The 20,469-nt window shown below is 43.1% G+C and overlaps 1 protein-coding gene across 1 annotated transcript in view; it reads left to right on the top strand.

Annotated features, from left to right (window-relative positions):
- FER1L6 (fer-1 like family member 6) overlaps nucleotides 1-20,469 on the top strand; it is a 91,410-nt gene that overhangs the window by 40,022 nt on the left and 30,919 nt on the right. The window contains exons 17-19 of the mRNA XM_075827964.1: nucleotides 179-489; nucleotides 13,362-13,487; nucleotides 18,161-18,212. Of these exons, the coding sequence (XP_075684079.1) occupies nucleotides 179-489; nucleotides 13,362-13,487; nucleotides 18,161-18,212 (489 nt within the window). The remainder of the gene's footprint in view (nucleotides 1-178; nucleotides 490-13,361; nucleotides 13,488-18,160; nucleotides 18,213-20,469) is intronic.

Raw genomic sequence — 20,469 nt, 5'->3', positions numbered from 1 at the left:
GAGAACTGTTAAAAGATGTTTATATTGAAGGATCCTAATTTTCTTAATGTTTCTCCAGATCCCAAAAGTCTAATAATCATGTGGCCTTCTTCTCAGCAGAACATCCTGCCTCCTCTTGAGAATTTGTGTTCTTGCTGCTTATAATTATATATTTTTACACTACTTTATGTGCTTATAGTTTCAGCTGCTCCTCACGATGATTCTCCTAATCAGCAAGAACCAGCAGATCATATTTATGTAGATGTGGAGTCAACCGTTCCTCAAGAAACTTCTTCAGGTCCATCTCCATCCCCATCTCCAGTTCCACCTTCAGATCCTTCCCCGGATCCAGCTTCAGCTTCCCTCCTTGATCTAGATTCTGCCCCACCTGCGGGTCCGGCATCTGCTCCACCTGCAACTCAAGACCAGAGTGCCACTCAAGATGGAGTTAAACCTAAGACGTCAACAGCAACATTTAAATCTCCCTTGACGAAAGACACTAAACAGAAGGTGATGTTAACTTCTTGTGTTGCGGACTTTAGATCCAAATTACATGAACTCCTTGGGGTTATTATAGTATGATTAGAACCTTCACCCGTGTGTAAGCACCAAATACTGTATAACACTCAATAACAACTTATTTATTCTAAATGTCATTCTCATCATGGGAATGACATAAGAGCATGCGGACAAAGCACAGATTTTGTACTTCTGAAAGGAGCGTTCTACTGTACTTATTGTCACACTCTGCTGAGGAAGGAAACGGAAAACTGATCTGCCCACTGGCTCAGATAATTAGATGTCACTTTTGAAACTCATTCAGACATTACCCAGACAAGTTTCTAACAATGAAAAAAAAATGACTACTGTAATACTGCTTCACATGGAGAAGGATATAACTGCTATAGTACTGCCCCTATGTACAAAAATATAAGTACTATAATACTGCTCCCTATGTACAAGAATATAACTACTATAATACTGCCCCTATATACAAGAATATAACTACTATAATACTGCCCCTATATGCAAGAATATAATTACTATAATACTGCTCCCTATGTACAAGAATATAACTACTATAATACTGCCCCTATATACAAGAATATAACTACTATAATACTGTCTCCTATGTACAAGAATATAACGACTATAATACTGTCTCCTATGTACAAGAATATAACTACTATAATACTGCCCCTATGTACAAGAATATAACTACTATAATACTGCCCCCTATATACAAGAATATAACTACTATAATACTGTTCCCTATGTACAAGGATATAACTACTATAATACTGCTCCCTATGTACAAGAATATAGCTACTATAACACTACCCCCTATATACAAGAATATAACTACTATAATACTGCTCCTATATACAAGAATATAACTACTATAATACTGCACCTATATACAAGAATATAACTACTATAATACTGCTCCTATATACAAAAACATAACTACTATAATACTGCTCCCAGTGCACAAGAATATAACTACTATAATACTGCCCCTATGTACAAGAATATAACTACTATAATACTGCTCCTATATACAAGTATAAAACTACTATAATACTGCTCCTATATACAAAAATATAACTACTATAATACTGCCCCCTATATACAAGAATATAACTACTATAATACTGCTCCCAGTGTACAAGAATATAACTACTATAATACTTCCTCCTATGTACAAGAATACAACTACTATAATACTGCCCCCTATGTACAAGAATACAACTACTATAATACTGCCCCCTATGTACAAGAATACAACTACTATAATACTGCCCCTATGTACAAGAATACAACTACTATAATACTGCCCCCTATGTACAAGAATACAACTACTATAATACTGCCCCCTATGTACAAGAATACAACTACTATAATACTGCCCTCTCTGTACATGAATAACGAAAATTTACTCACCAAAATTTTTATTTCCTGGAGTCCGTAGGCAGCACAACACATATGAGTTTTAGTCCCGTAGGTACAATTAAGCAGAGACAGGTTAATTAGAATAAGCATTAAGCAATTAAGGACTTCCCCTATAAGTATGTACCGGTAACCGGGCCCCAGCGAAGCAATAGATATAAGTTCTGCCAGGGGGGAAGCTTGTGCTGCCTACGGACTCCAGGAAATAAAAATTTTGGTGAGTAAATTGTTGTTTTCCTGATTGTCCTTGGCAGCACAACACATATGGGACTTGCCAAACAATAGCTATATGGGTGGGATAGCTGACGCCATTTCAAGCACTCTTTTGCCAAAAAGAGAACCCTCTGATGCTAGTGAGTCAAGCCTGTAATGCTTGACAAAGGTTGATGTGGATGCCCACGTAGCCGCCCTGCAGATTTGGTCCAGGGGAATATGCCCGACTTCTGCCCATGAGGTAGCTGTAGAGTGTGTGGAATGTGCCCTGATCTGTAGTGGAGATTGAAGGTCACTGAGATGAGAGCATTTTTCAATTGTTGACCTAATCCACCTGGCTTGGGTGGCTTTACTTGCTTTTTGCCCCTTATTAGGACCGGCATGCTGAAGGAACAGATTTTCTGCTTTCCTAAAAGCCTTTGTCCTTTGAATATAGGTGAGAACGGCTCTTCTCACGTCCAGTGTATGCCAATTTTCCTGATCTTCACCTTGGGGCATTGATTGACGTGAACTGCACCTTAGGGGTATTTAGCTTCAACCCTTTAATGATGCCCTCCTGAAGAAATTGAAGTATAGTATTAAGAGAATCTGGGTTTGCTGAATTCCTAGAGCACCAGGAGGTGAACAGGGTCCAAACTCTGTTATATACTTTGACAGTTGAGGGGCGTCTGGCTGACAGCAAGGTGTTAATGACGTCAGACGAGAGCCCCAATTCCGGCAGATTCTCCCGGTCAGCCTCCAGGCCGTGAGATGTAGACTGCGAGGGTTCGGGTGATACACCCCTTTCTGGGACAGGAGTTCTGGTGACACCGGTAGTTTCAGGAACCTGCCTTTCGAGAGAGACCACGCTAGGGAGAACCTGGCCCTGCGGGGCCAAAATGGCAGGATTGCAATGGCTTCCGCTCTTTCGTACCAAACTTTTCTCAATACTCTGGGTATTAAGGGATGGGGGGGGGAATATAGATTAATTTTTCCCTCCAGCTGACAGACAGGCCATCTGTCACGTTGGGTATCTGGACCCACTGGGCCGTACCGCCTTGACGGTATGGCAGCTGGCCAACAGGACACAGGTCACAGTCTATAGTTCGTATAGTGTACCTGTGGTAGCTCAGACAGTAGCAAGACAGGCTCGGCTGGGACTAGGCAGCAGGCAGGCGCCAGGCGTGGTGTAGCAAGACAGCACAGCACGACTTCAGCTCAACACGGCACTTGACCAGGATAGCACGGGATACAGGTTACAGGTAGCAGAAATGGGGAACACTGGGAACTGGAAAACACTTAGGAGATAATTTGCATCGACATACTAGGATAATGACAACAAGGTTCAGGCAAGGCAGGAAGAGGCTAGGCTCCTCTTATAGCCCAGGGTGCTCATTGGCTAATTTGGCACTTAACTCACACATGTGTGCGCTCTGGCTCAAGGCTGGACTGAGCTAGCGAGCGCACCCTAGTGGTCAATGTGGAACAGAATGGCCGCATGTGCAGACATCACTGGATGGAAGGAGTTCGTGGTCAGCGACCACAGACGTTACAGTATCCCCCCTCTTACGCCCCCTCCTCTTGGGACCAGAACGAGAGGGAAACTTCTTAATGAGGGTAGGAGCATTGAGATTCTCTGTTGGCTCGAAGGACCTCTTTTCTGGACCACTCCCCCTCCAATCTACCAAATAAAAGGTTCTTCCTCTTACTTTTGGTGTCCAGGATCTCCTTAACCTCAAATATATCAGATGAACCACTGGGAGCCACTGCAGGAGTGGAAGTCTTGTAGTAACAGTTCAAGATCACAGGCTTCCGCAGGGAGACATGGAAGGAGTTGGGGATCTTGAGGGTAGGAGGTAGCCGAAGCTTGTAGGAGACAGGGCTGATTTGTTGCAAAATCTCGAAGGGTCCGAGGAACCTGTGAGCAAACTTATACGATGGCACCCTCAGCCAAATATTCCTGGAGGACAGCCAGACCTTGGTGCCTGGAAGAAACTGGGGAGGGTCTCGTCTTCTTGTGTCTGCATTTTTTTTCATGCGGTCGATCGCCAGCAGAATAGAAGATCAGGTCTGCTGCCAGATCTGTAGAAAGTCCCTGAATGTAGGGTCGGCTGCAGGCACCTGGGACATAGTGGAAACAGGAAGAGGTATTCGTGGGTGACAATGAAGAATGGGCTGCTGTGGTAGAATCACTAGTGTGGTTGTTGTAGGAGAACTCAGCCCAAGGAAGCAGCTGCACCCAGTCATCATGCTGCCTGGAGATAAAATGTTGTAGATAGTTCTCCATAATCTGATTAATTCTCTCTACTTGACCATTGGACTGGGGATGGTAGGCTGAGGAAATGTCCAACTTCACACCGAGGAGTACGCAGAGGGCTCTCCAGAACTTCGAGGTGAACTGAACCCCCCGATCAGACATAATATGCCTAGGCAAGCCATGCAGGCGGAAGATGTGTTGGATGAAGAGGGCGACAAGTCGAAAAGCGGACGGTAGACTGGTCAGTGGAACGAAATGAGCCATATTGGAGAATCGGTCCACCACCACCGAGACCGTACTGCAGCCAGCAGAGAGAGGCAGGTCCGTGACAAAGTCCATAGCAATATGCTGCATGGGGGCATCGGGCACAGGCAGCGTCTGTAGCAGGCCCGCCGGTTTGGAGTAGGCAACTTTATTTGCTGCGCACACCGTGCAGAAGGAGACAAAGTCTGTGATGTCTTTGGGCAGCTTGGGCCACCAGAACTGACGAGCAATCAAGTCTCGGGTCTTATGGACACCCACGTGCCCTGCCAGTTTGGAACTGTGGTATCTGGAAAGAAAAAAACGTACACAGCGCCACATAGTGCAAGATAAACCTGATAGGTCGGGTAATTCGTAGTAATGGTAAGTTATTGCACTCACCTAGGGTAGTTTGTACTGGCAGGTACAATTTAACCCCTTAATACCGAAGGAATTTTAAACCTTAATGACCGAGCAATTTTTTACATTTTTCAATCGTCGCATTCAAAGAGCTATAACTTTTTTATTTTTGTGTCGACATAGCTGTATAAGGACTTTTTCTTTGTGGGACAAGTTGTATTTTATAATAGCATCATTTTGGGGTACATATAATTTATTGATTAACTTTTTAATAACTTTTTTTAGTGGGGTACTGTAAAAAAAACAGAAATTTCGCCATTTGTTTTGCGTCTTAATTTTACGCCGTTTACCGTGTATTATAATAACATAATAACTTTATTCAGCGCGTCGTTATGATTGCGGCGATACCAAATTTATATGGATTTGTTTGTTTTCCTACTTTTACACAGTAAAAACCAATTTTTTTCAAAATTATTTGCTTTTGTGTTGCCATATTTTAAGAGCCATAACTTTTTTATTTTTTGACCGATGCAGCTGTATGAGGGCTTTTTTTTTGCTATGTAAAATGTAATCATTTTATAGTTGGGTTTGTTACGGACGTGGCAATACCAAATATGAGTAACTTTTTTCATAAAGTATTTTGTAAGGGGAAAAAGTGTTTTTTTTTTAAAAAATTTTTACTTGGGACATTTATTTATTTATTTCAAACTTTAACCTTTTTTTTTTTTTACTTTATTTTTAGTCCCACTGGGGGACTTTACTGTGCAGACTTCTGATCGCTATTATAATACACTGCAATACTTCGGTATTGCAGTGTATTATTGCCAGTCAGTGTAAAACTGACAGGCACATGTTAGGTCATGCCTCTAGCATGGTCTAACAGGCAATTACTAAAGGCAGACCTGGGGGCCTTTGTTAGGCCCCAGGCTGTGATAGAACCCATCGGCACCGCACGATGCACGCGGGGATGCCAGTGGGATGAGAGAGGGCGCTCCCTCCCTCTAAAATCACTGAGATGCGGTGCCCGCTATTCAGCACCGCATCTGAGGGGTTAAATATGATCGAAGACCACTGCTAGTGGTCTCCGATCGTTTCCCTGAAGCCCGAGGCTGTTGCTAACAGCCCGGGCTTCAGCAGCACCCTGCACGATGCGGGGAAACTTCTTCTGAAGTGCCGACGTGGAAACGCGTCGCTTCAGAAGAACTACTCTGAAATGCCGACGTGGAAACGCGTCGCTTCAGAAGAACTACCCTGAACGACTGACGTAAAAACACTATACGCCGGTCGTTAAATGGTTAAAGATGTAGGCAGTGGTAAATAAGGTTTCAGCTTTCAATATCCAGATGCCGGCATCAATTATATTGTGCCGCGAGAAATAGCAATTTTAAAAAAGTATATATTTTTGAAAAAAAATATATAAAAAGTGGATATAGGAAAGTGCTACTCAAAGGAAGGATAGGCAGAGTGATAATAATGGGTGGATTTATTTTGCAAAGAAGGGCAACGCGTTTCAACACAGAACCTGCGTCTTCATCAGGCCAAAAAAGGGTGAAAACATAACAAAACGAAATCTTAAATACACATGTGGATTAGGGGGGGGGGGGGGAGATCAAAGGAAAAAAACGCCAAACACAAGCAATCAATTACACAGACCACAACTGATGTAAATGACGTCATCAGGGATTAAGATACAATCAAAATTAAAACCGGAAAAAAAGCAGTAACATAAGATATATGTTTAAGATGATGGATGATCAAAAGATGAAATGCAAAACATAGGTACAATGTAACAAGTTTCGGGAGATATAAGACAAACACATATTCAGAGCGTGAGATATAAAAATACAGACATCGGCTACAAAAACCTTGCAAATGAAGCAAGGATGAGAAGTTTTTACCGGTATTAAGAAGAATTGAGCTCAGCAAGGACGTGGAGAAGCCAGATGTAGCGGCACAAGGGAAATAAAGGAGCGAAAAAACATCCCGCGTTGTCAAGGAAACCTGAGAAACTATGGTGGCCGTAGAGGTAATAAAAGGATAGAAAAAGCGAAACAGATCCGTCACGCTACGGTGGCCTTCATACGCATCTCTTTCTCCTCCGTAGCGTGACGGATCTGCTTAGCTTTCGCTATCCTTTTTTTACCTCTACGGCCACCGTAGCTCCTCAGGTTTCCTTGAATACGCTGACGCCGGCGGGCAGTATTTTCGCTCCTACATTTCCCTTGTGCCGCTACATCTGGCTTCTCCACGTCCTTGCTGAGCTCAATTCTTCTTAATACCGGTAAATACTTCTCATCCTTACTTCATTTGCAAGGTTTCTGTAGCATTTGCTAGCCGATGTCTTTATTCTTATATCTCACGCTCTGAATATGTGTTTGTCTTATATCTCCCTAAACTTGTTACATTGTACCTATTTCATCTTTTGATCATCCATCATCTTAAACATATCTTATGTTACTGTTTTTGTTTTTTTTCCGTTTTAATTTTGATTGTATCTTAATCCGTGATGATGTCATTTACATCAGTTGTGGTCTGTGTAATTGATTGCTTGTGTTTGGTGTTTTTTTCCTTTGATCTCCTCCCCCATAATCCACATGTGTATTTAAGATGTTTGTTTTGTTATGTTTTTACCCTTTTTTGGCCTGATAAAGAAGCAGGTTCTGTGTTAAAACGCGTTGCCCTTCTTTGCTAAATAAATCCAACCATTATTATCACTCTGCCTATCCTTCCTTTGAGTAGCGCTTTCCTATATCCACTTTTAATATATATTTATTTTCAAAAATATATACCTTTTAAAATTGCAGTTTGGAATGGTGTCCCCATCGGAGGATTCTTCTTCTGTCTGCCAGACACACAAAAGTCCTCCCCGGGGGAATGTCTCTAACTTGAAGTGTGTCAACTGGATGGAAGGAGTTCATGGTCAGCGACCACAGACGTTACACCATCTAATGGTACCGCATGGCGCGTGTGGTACAGAGAACAGAAGCTGGGGACTTTGTTGTTCTCTTCCGATGCCATCACATCCAAGTCTGTCATTCCTCATGTGGCAGTTAAGCTGCTGAAGGCCTGAAGGTTGAGACTCCACTCCCCCGGATGGAGGATATTGCGTCTGAGGAAATCTGCAGTGTGGTTCATCGAGCTCTTGATGTGAACTGCTGAAATTTCTAAAGAGTGTTGTTCTGCCCAACTCATAGGTCGTCTGCAATCGGCCGACATTGAGACACTCCTTGTTCCTCCTTGCTTGTTTATATAGAAAACAGTCGCTAGGTTGTCCGACTGGACCAGGATTTTGGCATTTTGTAGATGAGATTGAAAAGATATTAGAGACAATCTCACTGCTCTGAGTTCCCTCATGTTGGAGGATAGTGACACTTCCTTCTGTCTCCATCTGTTCTGAACTCATAGGTGATCTACATGCGCACCCCAGCCCCAGGAGGAAGCATCCATTGTGAGGACTTTCTGTGGTGGGGGAACGAGAGACTTGCCAGACCAGAGAGTGTCTGGGATTAACCACCAGTTAAAGGAACAGTGTCACCCAAAAATTTGTTTTAATATGTTAAAGATGTTAGTGCTTTATTAAAAACGTTTGGATTAATTTGTGTGTTTGTGTGTTACTTTTTTTTATTTTTACACTTTTTCTTCCCCATGGGGGCTGCCATTTTTTTTTCCATTTCTGTATGTGTCGATTAACGACACATACAGACATGGAATACGGCAGCTCCAGTCCCATAGGGACTGCGAACGGGGCCCGTTCCATCCACTTTCGTGTACGCCGCTGTGTGGGAACGGCGCATGCGCCGCTCCCACACAGTTCAATTTGAAATGCGCGCCGTCCGGCGCCATTTTCCTGTGGACCGGAAGTCGCGGCCGGACAGTAAGATTACTACTTCCGGTCGCGGCTTCCGGACTTGTGCACATGGAGCAGCGGCAGCAGACGGAGCGGATGGACCGGAGGGAGCGGCGGCGACTGGAGCAGGTAAGTTATTTCTATGTATGTTCGTGTTTCAGTGTGTTTACTACTGTATGTTAACCTTCTACACTGTGTGTTAGCTCAAAAAATGGCGACACACAGTGTAGGAGGTTAGACCGTTCAAACCCCTCGTTTATCCCGGCACTAGCCAGGATAAAGGAGGGGGGGATTCTGAGAGCTCACTAGAGCGAGGGATTTTTACCCAATTTTGCAGCATAAAGCAATGTGGTTGCTTTACCACATGCAATGCTGCAATTTTGGGAATGGCTCCATCTAGTGACCAGTGCTGGGAAATATTATAAATTGAATCCAATTTATAATATTTCCTGACTCGTGAAATAAAAATAAAAAATTAGAACAATGTTTAATCACCTATACACTAACTGTTTAATAAAAAAAAAAACAACATGTTTTGCTGGCAACACATTCCCTTTAAGGTCTTGAAGAGTGAAGTTGGAGACTTTGAAGAGAGCATCCAGATTTCTGACATTTTTGTCCAAGGATCTGAGGATGTCAAGCTACAATGATCTCATGTGAGCTTTGGCCCAGGGGACCTCATCTGTGGATGAGGTCATTAGACCTAGGACTTTCATAGCTCCTCGAACAGATATATTCGGATGGAAAATAAGGTGTTCTATTTAACCCCGAATTGCAGTAATCCTCTCTGGAGACAACTTGACTGTCATCGACCGGGAATTCACCATGAATCCTAAGAATTTCAGATTCTGTGATGGCGAGAGCTGTGACTTTCTGAAGTTCACCAGGAACCCGTAAAAGTGAAGAAATTCCGATGTGGTTTGGAGATGTTCTTGGAACAGGGATTTTGATGGCGCTTTTATTAGTCAGTCGTCTAAATAAGGCACCACACATATCCCCTTCAGCCTTAGCACTGCGGTTAGGACCACTAAAATTTTTGTGAACACTCAGGGTGTCGACGAAATCCCATATGGTAGGCAGGTGAACTGGAAATGCTCTACTCCACCCTGCCTCTTGACCACCAGTCGAAGGAACTTTCTGTGAGCGGCCAGAATAGGGACATGCAAGTATGCGTCCGTAAGGTCGATCGTTGCAAGAACATCGTTCCTCTCCAGAAGGTTCATCACTGACCGGATGGTCTCCATCTTAAAAGTTCTCCTCACCAGATATTGATTGAGGAAGGTCAGGTCTATAACCAGTCTCCAACTGCCATCTGATTAGGGCACTGGGAACACTCTGGAGTAAACTCCTTGCCCCCTTTCTGAGACTGGAACAGCTTCCAGGGCTGCTTTCTGGAGAAAAACCTGTAGAAGCTGATGGACTATCGGATTCTGATGCATGTTGAGGACAAAGTGGTCTGGGGGGAACTGTTTGAACTCCAAGAGTATCCTCTTCTGATGGTTGTCACCCACTTGTCGGATGATGTCACCGACCAACGAGAGGAGAACCTCTGAAGCCTCGCTCCTACCTGTAGGATTGGCTTGGTGTCATAAATCGTTGGGATTTTGATTGGGGTTTTCCTTCCGAAAGGAGGAAGGGTTTTCCTGCTTTGTTCTAAACATGCGCTGACGGTCTGGAAACCTTCTTTTGAACTTTGGGGACCTTCTTTTCTGATCCCCAAAGTAACGCCTGGTATCCTTTTTATGCTCAGGAAACCTGGACCCTTTGTATTCCCCTAAGGAATTCAAGATATCCGTAAGTTGGGGACCAAACAAGGATTCCGGCTGGAAAGGGAGACTACAAAAATTACTTTTGGAGAGATTATCCCCCGACCATAATTTGAGCCAATGAGCTCTTCTGGCTGCATTTGAAAGGGATAGGACTCTAGATGCATACTTTATGCTATCTAATTGGGAGTCACACAGGAACTCTGAGGCTGCCTTCATTACTGGGAGGGACTGGAGAATTTCTGCCCTTGGGACTCATTCCTCTGGATTCCTCAATAAATGGCTTAGCCAGACCCGGAGTGCTCTAGCCACTGGTACTGAAGACAAGGAGGCCTTGCACGAGCCCACTGATGAAGTATATACTTTCTTCAAGAGGGAATCCGCTTTGCGGTCCATGGGGTCTTTCAGCAGGGCTGATTCATCAGATGGAAAAACAGCTTTCTTTGCCAATTTAACCACTGGCAAATCCACCGTTGGTACATTTCCCCATTCCTTATAGCCGGATTCATCCAGCCTGTAAAGGTTTCTGAACCGTGAGTCCAGTTCTGCCTTTCTTTCTGGCTTATCCCAATCCCGCTTCATCCATTCCGTTAGGACTAGATGACTGGGAAAAGTTTTCCCCTTGGAAATAGGAAAAATAGAACAGTCTGTCCTTTTTAGACTTGTGTTCAACCTCTTTCCTCGTCTCCAATGTATCCTTCAGCGCTCTGAGGAGGTCATGGAGCTTATCCTTATTCAGGATATAACATTCTTGGGGGTCGTCAAAATCTGGAGAGTCAGAGACCACCTCTGAATCTGAACCTCCTGCTGAGGAGGAATCCTCCTGGTATTGAGGCGGTTGAGAGTAAGAGCGCCTGGCCCTTTTAGAATGGTGTGATGATTTGGCATCCTCAAAAGCTACAGATAACTGTTGTTTGAACCATTGCATAAATCCCCTGGAATCCTTCCTGGGAGGGAGGTAACTGGGGTGGAGCACGATATACATAGATCTGATACAATGTCATCAGGCAGAGGCTGGAGGTATTTTCTGCAAAGCCTGTGCCTGGATTTGTGGGTCCTTTTCCTGCCTCCTCTTCTAAGAGCAGAAACAAACATATGATAGGAAATGTGCATAGCCATCAGCATAGAGACACATACGGACCCATCAATGTAAACAGCCGTACTAACCTTAGCAAGCAGAGGGCTATCCAGAGGAAGAGCGCGCCATCTTTCAAAGGAGATGCCGGCATTATATAGCCCGCTGCCTCCGCGCGTCACATCTGGGGGGCGGGGTCAAGGCTAACATCACTTCCACCTCCATCCATGCCTCTTTAACGCCGAGCAGCACTTCCGGATACCGGGAGAGCGTAGGCGACCGGTCCGGCAATTCGCCTCGGACCTAGATGACGGGGGATGCTCCAGCAGGGAATCCTCCTCCTCCTGCTACTGTTACCTGGGGTGAGGTAAGGTGCCCCGTCGCCGTGTACCAAGGAATGTCCACCATCTTGATACACCTTCGCGGCTGAGGGACAGAGGCGCAGCCCTGTATACAGCCCGGAATAAATATTTTCCTTGTGGTAGGACAGGGAACTGTCTCCGAACCGCTTCCTAGAGAGAAAGAAAAAATACGCTGGGGCCCGGTCACCGGTACATACTTATAGGGAGAAGTTCTTAATTGCGTAAATAGTTATTGATAATTAACCTGTCTCTGCTTAATTGTACCTCGGGGACTAAAACCCATATGTGTTGTGCGGCCAAAGACTATCAGGAAATAACTACTATAATACTGCCCTCTATATGCAAGACTATAACTGCTTTAAACAAGAATATGGAATATTTCAATTGTTACCACAATAAATATTACAGTTGTGTATGGGATAAAATATATATAACATAATCAGATACATGAGAAAAGTAAAATTTCAATTAAATGTCCATTTCAGTGATTGGTATATATCAGGTCTCCTATTCTGGTTGCTGTCTTATAATTAAGGCTGTGGGAACTATACACAGGAGTTATTATGGCTGCTAATTTCTGTGGTAGGTGTCTATGGAAAGTAGTGTTACCTGAAAGGCTACTCCCTGTTAGGAATCATGTTGTGTAATGAAATTCTATTTGCTTCCGAAATCTACTGTATAAACGACATTGCGATTTTTTTACCTTTCCCGTTAACATTTTAGTGCCCATCTTAGGCTTCTTGTATCCGCATTTCCTATGTGCGGTGTGATCCTGCACAGGACTCCCCTTCTCTACAATCATTGTAATGTGGGCAAGCAAGTGAGAAGCAAATGCCATAGGTTATTGCCACACTGATGTCAAGAATCAGCACCAGTAGAGGGCACCAATTGGAGTTTTGCTATCGGTTGTGTGTGGTAACGCAGGTCTGCCCCGTTCACTTCAATAAAGCTGAGCTGCAATACCAGACACAACCCATGGACTGGTGTGTCCATGGGTTGCGGACAGGCAATGTTGACAGGCAATGTTTTTGGAAGGAAGCAGCCATGTTTTTCTAATTCTGGACAACCCCTTTAATTAAGTCCCTCCCAATTCTCACCAATGTCATTCACAGTGCTGAACGAAGGAAAGAGATGCTGGACTGTTTGCAATTAATTCATGCATTCTGGTCAGGAAGGGGACCATTAGTGTAAACAGTCATTTGGGATAATCTTGCCTACGAAAATATTAGCTGTTGGTCATCGTTGGGGCACCATGACCCTACTGCCCTACCCCACTATCAACATTACTAGCATCTTTACATTTCTTTCTAACAATTCTTCTTTTACTTTTCAGGAACTAGTGAGAGGTTCTATGAGACGTTCCACTAAAAAGAAAAAGAGAACCATAGCAGACGAGTCAGCTGAAAACGTCATAGACTGGTGGTCAAAATACTACGCATCCCTGGAGAAGATGCAGAAGGTGTGTACAGCTGATGCCCGCTTTTTAACCATGATACGATATGTCATTAGTCGCTTCTATGTATATGGAAAGGATTTACGTACCAGACTGAGCCGCAGTGTGAGTATAGTATAGCAGATTCAAGGAGTGCTGCCCATTTTGTCTTATTTTGCTGGAGGGAGGTGAGCCGGATCCTGGGGTAGCACCCACTACAACTGGGCTGCTTTGACTTTTCAGTTTTTTAGTAAGTACATTTTCCAATTCCTGTTTGTCCTACAGCAGCACATACACAGGAAACTTATAAAGCAGTGTATCAAGGGAGGGAAGACGTAGTAGCATCTTTAAGCACTCGTTCGCCAAAAGGCCGAACCCTCTGCAGAATGGACATCCAGCCGGTAGTGCTTCACAAAGTTGGATGGTGATGTCCACGTTGCTGCCTTACAGATTTGATTCAGAGAGAGATTTGACTTTTCCGCCCATGAGGCTGTGGTGGATCTGATTGAATGCGCCCTGATATTAAAGGGAATGTGTCGCTAGAATTATTATTATTTTTTTTCAGTTAAACAATTATTTAAGTGATTACACATTGTTTTCGTTTCTAAATTTTTTCACAAGTCAGGAAATATTATAAATTAGATTCTAATTTCTAACATTTCCATGTCCTGGGCACTAGAGGGAGCAGTTCCCAAAATTGCAGCATGGTCACTGTGGTAAAGCAACCTCATTGATTTATGCTGCAAATTTGGGGTGGACACACTCTCTCTAGTGTCCTCACACATTCCCCCCTCCCTTCTTCTGGCTAGTGCCAGTAGAAGGAAGGGTTTGAATCTTCAAACCTCCTACACTGTGTGTCGCCATTTTCTGAGCGACTGCACAGTGTAGGAGGATTCGATACAGGGCTCAGCAGACAGTATCACATGAACATAATACACACATCACATACACGAACATAAATTAACTGCCGCCGCCGCCTCCGCTGGTCTACGCTCCTATTCCTTGCGCCTGAACATATAGCCGGAAGCCGCGGCCGGAAGTCGTCATCTTACTGTCCGGCAGCAGCTTCCATTCTACTTGAAAAGTGTGCCGGATTTCACTCTGCGAACGAGCTTCGTTTTGGTGTCAAAGACAGAGATAGATAGATAGATAGATAGATAGATAGATAGATAGATAGATAGATAGATAGATAGATAGATAGATAGATAGATAGATTCTCGTGACAGACTCGACCCATTTAAGGCAATTGGTCTGTGAAAAGAATAAGAATGTACAGTGAAGGAAATAAGTATTTGATCCCTTGCTGACTTTTTAAGTTTGCCCACTGTCAAAGACATGAACAGTCTAGAATTTTTAGGCTTGGCTAATTTTACCAGTGAGAGATAGATTATATAAAAAAACAAAACAGAAAATCACATTGTCAAAATGATATATATTTATTTGCATTGTGCACAGAGAAATAAGTATTTGATCCCCTACCAACCATTAAGAGTTCAGCCTTCTCCAGACCAGTTACACGCTCCAAATCAACTTGGTGCCTGCATTAAAGACAGCTGTCTTACATGGTCACCTGTATAAAAGACTCCTGTCCACATACTCAATTAATCAGTCTGACTCTAACCTCTACAACATGGGCAAGACCAAAGAACTTTCTAAGGATGTCAGGGACAAGATCATAGACCTGTACAAGGCTGGAATGGGCTACAAAACCATAAGTAAGACGCTGGGTGAGAAGGAGACAACTGTTGGTGCAATAGTAAGAAAATGGAAGGCATACAAAATAACTGTCAATCGACATCGATCTGGGGCTACATGCAAAATCTCACCTCGTGGGGTATCCTTGATCCTGAGGAAGGTGAGAGCTCAGCCGAAAACTACACGGGGGGAACTTGTTAATGATCTTAAGGCAGCTGGGACCACAGTCACCAAGAAAACCATTGGTAACACATTACGCCGTAATGGATTAAAATCCTGCAGTGCCCGCAAGGTCCCCCTGCTCAAGAAGGCACATGTACAGGCCCATCTGAAGTTTGCAAATGAACATCTGGATGATTCTGAGAGTGATTGGGAGAAGGTGCTGTGGTCAGATAAGACTAAAATTGAGCTCTTTGGCATTAACTCAACTCGCCGTGTTTGGAGGAAGAGAAATGCTGCCTATGACCCAAAGAACACCGTCCCCACTGTCAAGCATGGAGGTGGAAACATTATGTTTGGGGGTGTTTCTCTGCTAAGGGCACAGGTCTACTTCACCGCATCAATGGGAGAATGGATGGAGCCATGTACCATCAAATCCTGAGTGACAACCTCCTTCCGTCCACCAGGACATTAAAAATGGTTCGTGGCTGGGTCTTCCAGCACGACAATGACCTGAAACATACAGCCAAGGCAACAAAGGAGTGGCTCAAAAAGAAGCACATTAAGGTCATGGAGTGGCCTAGCCAGTCTCCAGACCTTAATCCCATCGAAAACTTATGGAGGGAACTGAAGATCCGAGTTGCCAAGCGACAGCATCGAAATCTTAATGATTTACAGATGATCTGCAAAGAGGAGTGGGCCAAAATTCCATCTAACATGTGTGCAAACCTCATCATCAACTACAAAAAACATCTGACTGCTGTGCTTGCCAACAAGGGTTTTGCCACCAAGTATTAAGTCTTGTTTGCCAAAGGGATCAAATACTTATTTCTCTGTGCACAATGCAAATAAATATATATAATTTTGACAATGTGATTTTCTGTTTTGTTTTTTTATATAATCTATCTCTCACTGGTAAAATTAACCTAGCCTAAAAATTCTAGACTGTTCATGTCTTTGACAGTGGGCAAACTTACAAAATCAGCAAGGGATCAAATACTTATTTCCTTCACTGTATATGTAATGTAATGTCATCCTATAGCGCTGACTCCCAGAGGATCCCGCTCATTAAACATCAGATGAAGCTACAGGAGATATACCGACATTAATAGAACACTTCATCTATTCCTGTTTGTTAATGAGATCCTTCGTTGCGGGATTAATTTACAAGTAATTAAACCGAGTTCCAGGAGAACATTCTTTTACAATTCATAATGCTGAGTGATAAAATTATTAAATGTGTTTGTATAATATTTTCCTGCTAGGCGTTTAAGGATTCAGTATTCAATATGTCTTCCACTCTTATTAGTAATGTCTGTGCCCGGTCATACCCCACGGCGCCTTTATTTCTACATTCCTCATGGTGATCTGCTGTTGTACTTAGAAGTAATTACAGGAACAAGGGAAAACGACTATAAAACTATCGGTTACAGAATGGACACATTACAGTCCTGGGGCCTCAGCACACAGCCCTAGTACGGATTTATGTCGTAATATGGTGTTCAAATGGGTCCGTAATGTCCCTCCAAAGGCACATGGAGACATTTTACTCATAGATTCCATGAGAATCTGCAAGAAAAAAAATTAAGCAAAGCGACATCGGATTCAGTGATAGGGATGTATTGCCCTATATGTATTGCTTCAAGGGACGATTAGGGCACATGGGCATTGTATGGCAACACATTGAGTGCCTATGGGATTATAATGTATCGGAGTACGGGCTCAATAGAAAGCCTATGAGTCTGTACTCCAATACATCGGCTTTCCGGAAAAAGCCAAACAGAAACGAAGCGGCTGAGCGCTCACGCGAGCCCTTCTGCCGCTTCATTTTAGCAATTGGTTGGGGTCTCAGTGCTGGGACCCCCACCAAGCAAAACTTCTGACAAGTCCCATAGACAGCGAATGCAGCGGTGGCTAAACATGCGCAGTACCACTCCATTCCCATAGGGGACTCTGGGACACTTATTCTCTTGATCGGTGGGGGTCCCAGCGGTCAGACCCCATCAATTAGACATTTGTCACCTATCCTGTGGATAGGTGATACATAATTATTATAGAAAAACCCCTTTAACTGCTAAGATACAGCATTACTAAAAATGGTCTTGACCCCCACCAATCCAAACTTATGACATGTCAGAACGTTTAGTTACACTTTAATATTTCTACAATGGCTTCCAGCTAACATCTGGCCGCAGTGTTTTCTTGCCGCAAAAAAAGCCAGGAAAAAGACACAAAAAATGTTTTTCGTAACAGCGCTGCGTGCACAGCTACCCTAATGGTGTTAAAGCTTTCTTTCTTCTGCTCACACAGCTGATGGGTTTGTTACAATGGGTCATTCTAGGTAGAAAGTAAGGAGTCTGGATTCCAGGATAGGAGAGAGATTTGTGCTTCTGGTATGTATTAGTTCAATAGGATTGCCCAGACTGATACATTGTAACAAACCTTCAGCTGTCTGATCAGCACTTTAAAAAAAAAAAATGCTGCCTTGCGAGGACCATGAGTAGAAACATAAGACTCATAGGACTCGGGTTGCACAGGTGAGTGACATTTTTCGACTCCATGTATTGTGCTAAAAAAGGACATTGTTTGATATGTGCTCCACTTTTTCACTGTACAGGATTAGAGAAACATGGCTACTCTCTTCCAGAAACAGCGCCACACCTGTCCATGGGTTGTGTCTGGTGTTGCAGCTCAGCTCCATTGAAGTTCATTGTGCTGACCTGTAATATCACACACAGCCTGTGGACAGGTGCGGTGCTGTTTTTAGAAGAAAGCAGCCATACTTTTCTAATCTTGGTGAACTGATTTAACTTATATGATAGACTCTGAATATCTGTTTTCGTTAGGCCAAAGCTATTGCAGCAAGCACATCGTCACCGCCACCACCAGCTGAGGAAAGTGAGTATACATATATACAAGTATATCATAATATAGAAATAGGTAGAAAAACAAGCTGAATGCTGCCATCTCAGGGTATGTTCACACGGTCTATTTTCAGACGTAATTCGGGCGTTTTACGCCTCGAATTCCGCCTGAAAAGACGGCTCCATTACGCCTGCAAACATCTCCCCATTACTTTCAATGGGATTTACGATGTTCTGTTCAGACGAGGTGTAATTTTACGCGTCACTGTCAAAATATGGCGCGTAAAAAGACGCCCGCGTCAAAGGAGTGCATGTCACTTCTTGGGACGTTTTTGTAGCCGTTTTCCATTGACTCCATTGAAAAACAGCTCCAATAACGTCCGAAAAGACGCCGCGAAAAACGCGAGTACTTGCAAAAACGTCTGAAATTCAGGAGCTGTTTTCGCCTGAAAGCAACTCGGTAATTTCAGACATAATTTGCTACTGCGTGTGAACATACCCTAACACTGAGGACACATGTTGTACGTAGTGAGGGTCACTTTAATTCATATTTTATTACCCTGCAATACTCAAATTTCAATAATGAAAGTTCCAGGCTGAACCAGGGGCAGACATAGACAGTAGAAGGACCCTGCGAAAGAAAAGTACGTGAGCCACCAGTTGATTTGTCAAGAGCAAGTGCCAGAGCGGTATCAGCAGTCGGACCCCCACTAAGCACTAAGTGATGGCATATACCAGTGATAAACCATAGCCTATTATGAAAAAAAACAAAAACAAAACTGAAGGCCTTGTTAACACGGCGCTAAAAGAAAACAACGTGCAAACGTGTCAAAACGCTAGCGTTTTGTGTGCGTTTTTGGTGCGTTTTTTGGCACGTAATTAGGACTCCCATTGACTATAGGAATTAGGCAAAACGCGTTTTCAGGAAGCCTTTGTGAAAAATAACAGAAAAATATGCCTTACCCAGAGCATGTCGGGTTTTGAAAAAAACGCTTCTGAACCCGAAAATTTAAAAAAAATTGGCACTAACTAAAACACTTTGTGTGTTGCCTTATCATTAATTCACTATAGACTTTAAAGTAACATCTGGCTGCAGCGTTTTTTACCTAAAAATAAATGCTTTGGAAAAGGTCAGCGAAAATAATTCGAAGAACGCAGCGAAAAGTTGTGTGCGAATTCAGCTTTAAAGGTTAACATTTTGGCTGCCTGTGGTTGTCACTACTTACTAAAGTACTTTATTATTGGTTTTTTTACAATTCCCCAGGGCTCTTCTGTAATTACTAGAAGGAGATCACTGCATGTAGATTTATACAGCTTCCATTGAATTCAATGGTGAATGTATAAATTCAAATGCATCGAGCTCCCTCTAGTGGTGACTGCAGGAAGGTAGATTTTTATCATTTAGCTAGATGACTGTATAAGGGGAAGCATATATCACTGCCTTAATGAACGATTAAAATTGATCTTTATTGTAGTAATCAGTACTAAAAAATAGGCTGAGTAGCCAAAAAGAACTGTATAAGGCGAAAGCAGGTAAACCAGTAGGGAAACGCTAGTGGATACTGAAGTTGTCCATGTGTATCTGTAATTGCGTATATGGTAGAGTCCCTATACGTTATATTATAAACCTGGTGATCCCTGCCACTAGAGCTGTGACCCTATATGTGTGTCCCAACGCGTTTCAGCTGACTAGTGTCGTGCACGAGCCGGGTGAATGTTAATGGCACGCTACATGTGCTAACCGGCCTACCTGTGTTTTTAATGCAAATAACTTACATTGTGACCCCTGATGACGCGCACTAATAACTGAGGGCGCTGAAACGCGTTGGGACACACATATAGGGACACAGCTCTAGCGTTTCCCTACTGGTTTACCTGCTTTCGCCTTATACAGTTCTTTTTGGCTACTCAGCCTATTTTTTAGTACTGATTACTACAATAAAGATCAATTTTAATCGTTCATTAAGGCAGTGATATACATTTTGGAATTTAAGTGAACGTACATTAAGCAATATCAGCACAACGCTCTATGTGCAGTGTTAACTCGTATAAGGGGAAGCAGTAGATTCTGAATCAGAAAAAGGAAAAAGGAAAGGTTCGATCTCTATAAAGACAGTATATTATGAAATGGATCAGCTCAGATTTTTTTTATCACTTTGAGAAAAAAATTATGAAAACATAGGAACTCTTAGAAAGCTGGATAGTGTGACGATAACAACAGTGCACAGGTCATCATGGTATATTAGATCTCTCTAATGATTTCAGCAGCTATGTAAAGCAGTACATCATTT

Source organism: Rhinoderma darwinii, chromosome 5, assembly GCF_050947455.1.
Source record: "Rhinoderma darwinii isolate aRhiDar2 chromosome 5, aRhiDar2.hap1, whole genome shotgun sequence".
Classification (NCBI taxonomy): Eukaryota; Metazoa; Chordata; class Amphibia; order Anura; family Rhinodermatidae; genus Rhinoderma; species Rhinoderma darwinii.
The sequence above is the reverse complement of the archived record's forward strand: the minus strand, read 5'-3'. Positions and strand labels throughout refer to the sequence as shown.